Source organism: Ahaetulla prasina, chromosome 5 (genome assembly GCF_028640845.1).
Source record: "Ahaetulla prasina isolate Xishuangbanna chromosome 5, ASM2864084v1, whole genome shotgun sequence".
In the NCBI taxonomy this organism is placed as follows: domain Eukaryota; kingdom Metazoa; phylum Chordata; class Lepidosauria; order Squamata; family Colubridae; genus Ahaetulla; species Ahaetulla prasina.
The window spans coordinates 130,951,281-130,961,115 of NC_080543.1; the positions used below are offsets into that span (position 1 = coordinate 130,951,281).

Below are 9,835 nucleotides of genomic sequence, written 5' to 3' on the forward strand. Positions count from 1 at the left end.
GCGGGGCAGCCTGGGAGTAAAGATACGCTGTACCAATATTGTAAATGGGTCAATCTGTGTTATGCACCTCACTGTAGTGTCCAGCAAAAAAAAAAAAACAACAATTGGTTTTGTTTTCTTCTCATGCAGAAAACCAGAAAGCACCAACAGGGGAAAAGTTGCATCCTCACCACAATATGAACGGAGGTTCGGTAAGGAACCTAGCGCGCAAGGACGTTCATCGTGAAAACGAAGCTAAATCATCGGTCGAAAAGAGAAACAGTCTTGGGAAAAAGAAAGTCCCGTGCGGAGGATCCAACAGAAAGGAAGAAGTAGAACTTGGCGGTTCTAGAGGAGAAGTGATGCCTGAAGTGGAAGCTTTGCTCGCGAGATTACGAGCACTGTGAACGTTTTAACCAGTTGCATAAATTTTTGGACCCATTTAGACGTTCAGGAAAATACTTGGTTACATTATTCATAAGATTGTACCAGTTCGGAACGATGCTTCACATCATAAATACCTGCAAGTAGCTATTAGCATAGTGCAAACGTTCAGGGAGAAATATTCCTTATTTAAAACTCCCAGTCTCCACTGCTTTTCTGACATGACACACCACTTGGTAAAATATATATTTAAAAATCTTTTTAATTGCTATCACAAATAATGTTTTACATATTTTAAAGTGTATATATATATATATACATTTTGCATGCTGCTGCATATTTGTCATGGCATTTTGAAGTGCACATTCATAAATACTTTGGGTCCGAATTAAAATTGTATTACTATAATATATGAGCTTAATATTTTGCAACTGGTTGGGAGGCAATTAAAACAATGAAAACTGACTTTTTTCTATTGCTCACCTTTAACAACTGACATGCCTTTTCACATAAACTATTAGTTGAATGTTAAAAAAAAATGCAAATCAAGCTATATATGTTTACAGTTTTGTTACTAGCTCTCTGGAATGTGCAATACAATATATATCTTATTATAAAGTTTTATAAATGTTTCGGAGTGTTTGGTGGGTGGGTGCATGGACTATAGATTATATGCATATATAAAATGTATTGTTATTTCTATAATAAATCTGAAATTTATATTCAACCTATAGCTGCTATTCAAACTGAAGCCTAAAACGGACTTGCTCACAGCACAAATCTAAGAACCAAAGCAATTTTGTTGGTTATTTTCACATAGCCAACCTTAAATTTTACCATTTTTAGATTCAGGAAAACACGCATACTTTTTACTCTGTGAAAAGTTTCGTAGGATTTATCCACAAACTTTTACATTCTGAATTGTTGTTATTATTGGAATAATTTGTAGTGATTAGAATGCAGTATTCCAGGCTGACCCTGCCTCATTCTGACCAGAGGTGGGTTTCAGCAGGTTCGGACCAGTTCTGGAGCACCAGTAGCGGAAATTTTGAGTAGTTCGGAGAACCGGTAGTAAAAATTCTGACTGGCCCCACCCCCATCTATTCTCTGCCTCCCAAGTCCCAGCTGATCGGGAGGAAATGGGGATTTTGCAGTAACCTTCCCCTGGAGTGGGGTGGGAATGGAGATTTTACAGTATCCTTCCCCTGCCACGCCCACCAAGTCACGCCCACAGAACCGGTAGTAAAAAATTTGAATTCGACTACTGATCCTGACTAACTCAAGGTTGACTCAACCTTCCATCCTTCCAAGATCGTTAAAATGTGGATCGAGATTGTTGGGGGCAAATAGGCTAACTCTGTAAACCGCTTAGAGAAGACTGTGAAGCGGTATATAAGTCTAAGTGCTAGTGCTTATACTTTAATTCATTTGTTCATTGCTCAACTCTCTGTAGATACGGCTAATCATATTGTAAAAGTGTGCACTGTGCTGTAAGTTATTTGGTGACACTACTGTTTGGCGAAGGACAGAGTAATCTTCAAAATATTGTACTGAAGGCGCTATTAAAGCTTTCTACTGTGCCCTATTTGTTTCTAAACTAATAAAATAATGCGGAACACATTTTATTTAAATGTATTTATATGCCATGCTCACTCATTACCTATATTTCTTGTTTGTTTAAAAACAGAGGCATTTTGAACAAGGCTCTTTGCGAATATTAAACTTTATTGCTTACGGATGTGTAAAACCTACCCTTCTGGCCTATTTTGTTCAGAATTCCCAAGAATCTACTAAATCATCACGGTCAGAAGGAAAAACAGAACATTCTGGAAATGTCCAGAATATTCTAAGACAAAAATATACTTTTCGGAGTATAAGACACACTTCCCCGCCCCCCCCAAAAGAGGGTGGAAATGTTGGTGCAGCTTATAAACCGAATTAAGCCATTTTTGGCCTCCCAAAACCCCGCCCCTCGTGTCCCATTTTTGCCAATAACAGGCCCATTTTTCGCAAAAACGGGCACACAGAAGGTTTGGGAGGCCTACAGAGTGTTCCTGGGGACTGGGGAGGGCAAAAACGTGACACGTCGTCCGGGTTGGGAGGCTGGAAAAATGGGTTCGTTTTTCACCTCCCAACCCCCCCCCACGCATCGCATTTTTGCCCTCCCTAGCCCCCATCCCGTTTTTGTGAAAAACGGCACCATTTTTTGTAAAAACAGGACGCGCAGAGGGTTTGAGAGGCCTCCAGAGTGCTCCTGGGGACTGGGGAGGGCAAAACCTTTTTTTTTTTCTTGTTTTCCTCTTTGAAATCTTGGTGCGTCTTCTACTCCGGTGTGTCTTATAGTCCGAAAAATACGGTATATCCTTTTTGTTGAGATATTCTATGCTAAAAGTTTGTTTGTATTGATTAGCGTTTTGCTGGCTGGGGAATTCTGGGAGTGAAGTTTGAAGAATATCGATAGAAGTTCCCTTCCATTGGAACTGATAGAAGTCTAATAGAAATAAATGACCGTGTGGCACTATAATGAGAGTTTCCCTCTATAGTGTAAACCACATAGAAATAAGGCAGTGAAATAATGATGTTCCTTCATGGAACGGCATTAGAAGACCCCATGGAAAGATGGAGAGATTTCCAGAGATGACTCATCTCTGTTACAGGCTGGGTACAGCAAAACTGCTTTCAAGTCAAAGTCCAGTTACAATGGCATCACAGCCAATTACAAGCAGTAGATTAACCCTGCTTTCAGGGTTAAGGTCAGTTTGGCAGTTCGAATCTCACCAGGCTCAAGGTTGACTCAGCCTTCCATCCTTCCGAGGTGGGTAAAATGAGGACCCAAATTGTTGGGGGCAAGAGGCTGAGTCTGTAAACCGCTTAGAGAGGGCCATAAAGCATTGTAAAGTGGTATATAAATCTAAGTGCTATTGCTATTTCTTCTGGGAAGTGAGCTATTTTTCTTTCTCTCTTTCTCCAGCAGTTAGCCAAACTAGTATAGTAGAAACCTGCCAACTCTTAGGGATATAGGTTGTTTTTGTTTGTTTGTTTACAATTTACAGTCTCCCAAATTGGATTGCATTCTGCTCTTTTTTTGTATATTCAGTTGCCTTTGAATGTCAAGGACGTTTTGCTCAATCCACCTACTCAAAAAATTGACTTTCAAAAAGATAAGATAACTTTATTGAAATTCTGTTGCCTGCTCTCAAGAGAAAATGTATGTCTACCCAAACACACATACGCATGCTATATACATACATAAATAGATACCACACACACACACACATCTATATAGAATAGAATAGAATAGAATAGAATAGAATAGAATAGAAAAGAATAGAATAGAATAGAATAGAATAGAATAGATTTTTTTATTGGCCAAGTGTGATTGGACACACAAGGAATTTGTCTTGGTGCATATGCTCTCAGTGTACATAAAAGAAAAGATCAAGAATTCTAAGGTACAACACTTAATGATAGTCATAGGGTACAAATAAGCAATCAGGAAACTATCAATATAAATCAAGGATACAAGCAACAAAGTTACAGTCATACAGTCATAAGTGGAAGGAGATGGGTGATGGGAACTATGAGAAGATTAATAGTAGTGCAGATTTAGTAAATAGTTTGTCAGTGTTGAGGGAATTATTTGTTTAGCAGAGTGAGGGCGTTCGGGAAGAAAATGTTTTTGTGTCTAGTTGTTCTGGTGTGCAGTGCTCTGTAGCATCATTTTGAGGGTAGGAGTTGAAATAGTTTATGTCCAGGATGTGAGGGGTCTGTAAATATTTTCACGGCCCTCTTTTTGATGCGTGCTGTATACAAGTCCTCAGTGGAAGGCAGGTTGGTAGCAATTGTTTTTTCTGCAGTTCTAATTATCCTCTGAAGTCTGTGTCTGGCTTGTTGGGTTGCAGAACCAAACCAGACAGTTATAGAGCTATCTATCTATCTATCTATCTATCTATCTATCTATCTATCTATCTATCTATCTATCTATCTATCTATCTCACTGTCACATCCATGGCTTTCCATGAATGTTTTCTGGAACAGATGCAAAGATACAAAATACCTGAATATATGTATGAATTCTTTCCCACTAGGAAATAAATTTCTCCTTAGTTCTAAATTGCTTTTCTCCTTGATTAGTTTCCATCTGTTGCTTCTTGTCCTGCCCTCAGGTGCTTTGGAGAATAGCTTGACTCCCTCTTTTTTGTGGTAGCCGGAGATGTTGGAACACTGCTATCATGTCTCCCCTAGTCCTTCTTTCCATTAAACTAGACATACCCAGTTCCTGCAAGCGTTCGTCATTTTTTTTAGCCTCCAGTCCCCTAATCATCTTTGTTGCTCTTCTCTGCACTCTTTCTAGAGTCTCAACATCTTTTTTACATCGTGGCGACCAGAACTGAATGCAATATTCCAAGTGTGGCCTTACCAAGGCATTATAAAGTGGTATTAACTCTTCACATAATCTTGATTCTATCACTCTGTTTATGCAACCCAGAACAGTGTTGGCTTTTTTGGCAGCTGCTGCACACAGCTGGCTCATATTTAAATGGTTGTCCACTAGGACTCCAAGATCCCTCTCACAGTTACTACTATTGAGCAAGGTACCACATATACGATACCTGTGCAATGCAGGCTTCTCTTACTTAACAGATCTAAACAAGGGACATTGATAGTTATCACATGTATGGAAAATTTAAAAAAAACCATGCTTGTACTCAGTGAGCGTGGCATTTACACAATTTTTTGTTGTTGTTAGTTGCGAAGTCGTTTCTGACTCATCGCGACCCCATGGACAACGTTCCTCCAGGCCTTCCTGTCCTCTACCATCCTCTGGAGTCCATTTACACTCATGCCAACTGCTTCAGTGACTCCATCCAGCCTCCTCGTTCTCTGTCGTCCCTTTCTTCTTTTGCCCTCAATCTTTCCCAGCATTAGACTTCTCCAGTGAGTCCTTCTTTCTCATTAGGTGGCCAAAGTATTTCAGTTTCATCTTCAGTATTTGGCCTTCTAAAGAGCAGTCAGGGTTGATCTCCTCTAGGACTGACTTGTTTGTTCGCCTTGCAGTCCAAGGGACTCGCAGGAGTCTTCTCCACCAACAGAGTATTAATTTTTCTTTGTCCTAATTCAGATAAAAATAATCATGTTTTAAAGGCATTTGTTTAACGATGTCATTTTCAGAAGCCATAGTTTTAAATGAAATCCGTTAATTTACTTCAATTAAAATGGGCATTTCATTTTGTTAAATCGTTCATGGAAAACTTTAATCCTTTGAACTCTGACTCCAAGATGCTATTTTCCCCCCACTGTTAAAGAACGTTAAAGTTGCAAACTAGGTGGGCATTCTATTGAGCTTCATAATGGCAGAATTCATTCATTTCTCCCCTTCTAATGTACTATTTATATTTCTGACAGTTTCTAAAACAAGAATTCCCAGACTGGCATCCTTCAGATATATTCAGTGAATTCTTATATACTTTCTAAAAAAAAACACAGGGAAGCCATTTCATCAACCGAATTGTTCGTTCATTCATTTAGTCAGCTTATGGGGATAAAATATGAAGTTATCTGAAAAACTAATTTTCTTATTTTGGATCAGGAGATGTAGAAGATAGCAAAGAAGGATAGTTATCTGAGATTGGGAAGGGAAGGTAATAGTGCTAAATGTGTTGCTTGATTTCACTGGAGGGACCTGAAATTGCATTTTGTGCAAAACAAAGCAGCTGAAGCTAAATTTCTCTCAAGGTCATGATGGAAGTAATGTTTGATGATCCAGACTTGTGTAGTCAAATATACATGTTAGAAGACCTGTTCCCTCACCTTCTTAAATAGCTGTCGGAATGAAGGAAAGAACACAACTATAACTCTTGCCAAACTTAACGAAACTTTAAAGTAGTTCAAAATGATTTTAAAAGGGCAAAAAGAATGTGGTCCAGGAGGAAAACTATAGTTTATTTCAATACATTGGACATAAAAACGTTTAAGAAGGTTCAGTATCTGATGCTTGCTTTAGGTAGCTAATAAACTCTGCGTTTCTCACAATGGACTGTAGAAGAGACTAGACAATAGGCATAACTCAGGGTAAATCCTAATTTAAATTTCTTGACAGTTAGAACAATGAATCAGCGGAACAAGTTGCCTCCAGAAGTTGTGGGTGCTTCAACACTGGAGGTTTTTAAAATGAGATTAGACAACCGTTTGTCTGAAATGATATTGGGTTTCCTGCTTGAGCAGAGTCTTGGACTAGAAGGCCTCCGAAGTTCCTTCCAACTCTTGTTACTGTGTTATTCTAATAATAATCAAGGCCCAAATGATATCCCAAAGGTGCTTTTTCAAGAGGAAACTGAACTTTCTAGTTTTTCTTTGAAGACGTTTCGCTTCTCATCCAAGAAGCTTCTTCAGCTCTGACTGGATGGTGGGGAATGGAGGATTTAATAGTTCCAAGAAAACTCCACACCCATTTGCACCACTCAGGTGCCCCTGAAGACACAGATAAACCTTCAAATGGCCTCAATGACTCTCTAAAAGGATGCAAATGACCAGCTGTCTGCAAGGAATATAAATTCTTCCGTTCCCCCACCATCCGGTCAGAGCAGAAGAAGCTTCTTGGAGGAGAAGCGAAGCGTCTTCAAAGAAAAACCAGAAAGTCCGGTTGCTTCTTGAAAAAGCACTTATTGGGATAACCATGACCTGGATGACCGAGAATCTCCATAGACACTGATCCAAATGATAATGCATTGAATTTGACTTGGACATGTTTAGTAGCCACACCTAATCTAAAAGGAAATAAAGCTAGAATTTTGGAGAAAGAGCAGTGGTGGGCTGCAACCGGTATAATAACCGGTTTGGTGAGACCGTGCTTCGTACGCACTTAACACGTGTGCGCACCTAAACACGTGTGCGCACCTAATGCACTTGCATGCAGCAATTTGAAGCTCAGCTGCTTACCTTCTAAGGCAGCCCCAGTAATTAGAACAGCAGAGGTGTGGAAATCAGCTGTGTTGCATGAATCAGCTGAGCCAGAAAGAAGAAAATATAGGACAGGATATGTCGTGTCCCCCTCCCCCTCCGACGGCCGGGTCTGGGAAGTCTGTATTAAGCGTGGCCATGAAGCCTCTGCACCTTTGCCAAATTCCTGTCAGAGTTCTCAGGGCAGGCAGGAATCCAAGGTGTGACTTCAGCAAGCCAGATGAGACTTTGCTTGACTCAAATTGCTTGACTCAAGATGGTCTTTTATCTAGGCCATGGGGTGTGGCTCCATGACTCAGCACTTATCCAGGCCTGCCCCTCCCTTCCTTTTGCTGACGTCGCCTCTCCATTCTCCGGAAGTGGAGATCCGTCCATTGTGACTTTCCATCCTCCTGATCTGCTGCCGGCAATTCTAGCACGTGGCTGGCTTCGTGCTCACACGCTGTAGAAGGGAGGTTTGTTTGCTCATTCCTGACATTCTGTCCAGGCATGGTGCCAGGGCTGGGGGCTGGAGGCATGCCAGGCCATTCCTCTTCATTATCAGACTCTGACTCAGATAGCAGGAGATGGGAGGGGCCCGGCTGCGGAGAGGAGGGCGGTCGAGGCATAACAGGATAGGGCGGGGGTGGGACCAGCTGATCATTGGAACTACCGGTTCACCGAACCGGTCCGAACCAGCAGCAGCACTTAGAAAGAGCATAAGAAAATAATCATCCAACGAAATTGATTGCAATTTATGAGGTTTCTGAGATACAAGAGAAGGCAACGTCATCGTTCTTTACCCCTGATGCACGGCAATACACTGTTGCTCCTTTTGAAATTTCAGATATCAACGGTTCATTATGCCTGTATTGTGCTAGCTGTGCTCCTCCGAACTCCAACCTACACGTCTGATTTATAATTTCTTAAACAAACAACATTTCCAGTCCCGATCTTAAAAAGCCCTCTGGCGCAACACGATACGTGGCGTCTTCCAGATGGGTTGGGACTGCAATGCTCAACGTTCCCAGCCGGCATGACCAAAAATTGCAATCTTAGCAGGGCCTCCGTTGGAGAAAGTTGCTCTAGTGAATACGGCGTGACATCGTGATTTATTTATTTTTAATTGTCAATATGGCACCTAGCTACCTCTCCTTCACTTCCGTCGACATCAGTTCTTGAGATTCCCCAAAAGGGGGGAAAAAATAAAATCCAGTTCAGACCAGAACATCTCCTTTATGTTTTCAACAATGAAGCAGATGGAAAGGAATAATTGAGCTTTTCTGGAAATCTCTTTATTCTCTTTGGTGCATGTATTACACTCGGTGATCTAATGTGCTGTTTCTTTCTTACTCCCTCCTCCTCCTCCTTCTCTTCCTCCTTCCCCTCCTCCTCCAGCTTCTCTTGTCATGCATTTAATACAGTACAGCAATGTATGTATTACTTCTGCCAAGGAGTAATATGTAGTGCGGCAGGATGCAAACCTTGCAGATATAGGATTCCACTCACTTAGACATCTCTTGTTGCTTCTTCTGAAGCCATTGTACATCAGAAGATGGAAAAGAACTCCATTGGCTCCCTTGGGAAAGCACCAAATTGCCTTATTTAAAGCTGATTAGTTTATATTCCATGGTAATATTGCAGTAATCCATAATTCCACGGCCATATGATTCCACAGCCATATTCAGCAAGCCGGTCTTTTCTCATTGGAAGCAGCAATTTTATCTCTAAAGCAGGGTTGTCAAACTTAAGGTCTGGGGGCTGGATCTGGCCTGCCGGGTGCTTAGATATGGCCCGTGGGGCCACCCTATAAATAGCGAAGGACTGGCCCATGGTGACTCTGCCAGTGAAAACAGAGCTCGGAAGGACTGCGTGAGACCTTCCCAAGCTCTGTTTTCATTGGTAGAAGGTTGCAGGAGGCCATCGTAGCCGAAAACGGAACTCAAGAGCCTGTTTTTGCTGGCAGAACGCTTGGGCTACCACAGGCGCACCCAACATGAGTGACATTGAGCCGGCCATGCCCCCCCAGCCCCCCCAAGTTCAAATGCAAGCCTGATGCAGCCCTCAATGAAATCGAGTTTGACACCCTTGCTCTAAAGTGAGATCTTTGTTTCAGGGGTGGTGTTCTGTTTCCCTTCCCCCAATACTCCCAGCAAAGAGTCAGTCAGAGGCCTCCTTTTCTGATTTATTTACATATATATAAATGTCCTGGCCACGTCTACCCACGGGCCTGCCAAGTTTCTGGAGATAACAAGGAAATTACAGATAAGGCCAGAATTACTCACGAATATATTCTTCCCTCCATTGATACAGTTTGCCCGCCCAAATTCATTACTTTGTCCAAGACAAAAAACCAGGAAGTCCCGCCTCCTATTTATAGTCTCTGCAGATGTCACTGCATGACAATTATGACTTGGCTTTATCCCAACGCTGCTTCTGCTGCGCGCGCCAGTCACGCCTGCGCACTCTTGCATCACTCCAAAACTGTTCTTGGGGCGTTCCCAAATCAGAAGAAGGCTCCAGGGAATCAGGC

The 9,835-nt window shown here is 41.7% G+C and overlaps 1 protein-coding gene across 1 annotated transcript in view; it reads left to right on the forward strand.

Annotated features, from left to right (window-relative positions):
* The window catches only part of DIAPH3 (diaphanous related formin 3), a 156,987-nt gene extending 154,900 nt beyond the window's left edge, over positions 1-2,087 (forward strand). The window contains exon 28 of the mRNA XM_058184947.1: positions 130-2,087. Within this exon, the coding sequence (XP_058040930.1) occupies positions 130-386 (257 nt within the window). The 3' untranslated portion in view covers positions 387-2,087. The remainder of the gene's footprint in view (positions 1-129) is intronic.
* Positions 2,088-9,835: the final 7,748 nt, after the last annotated feature.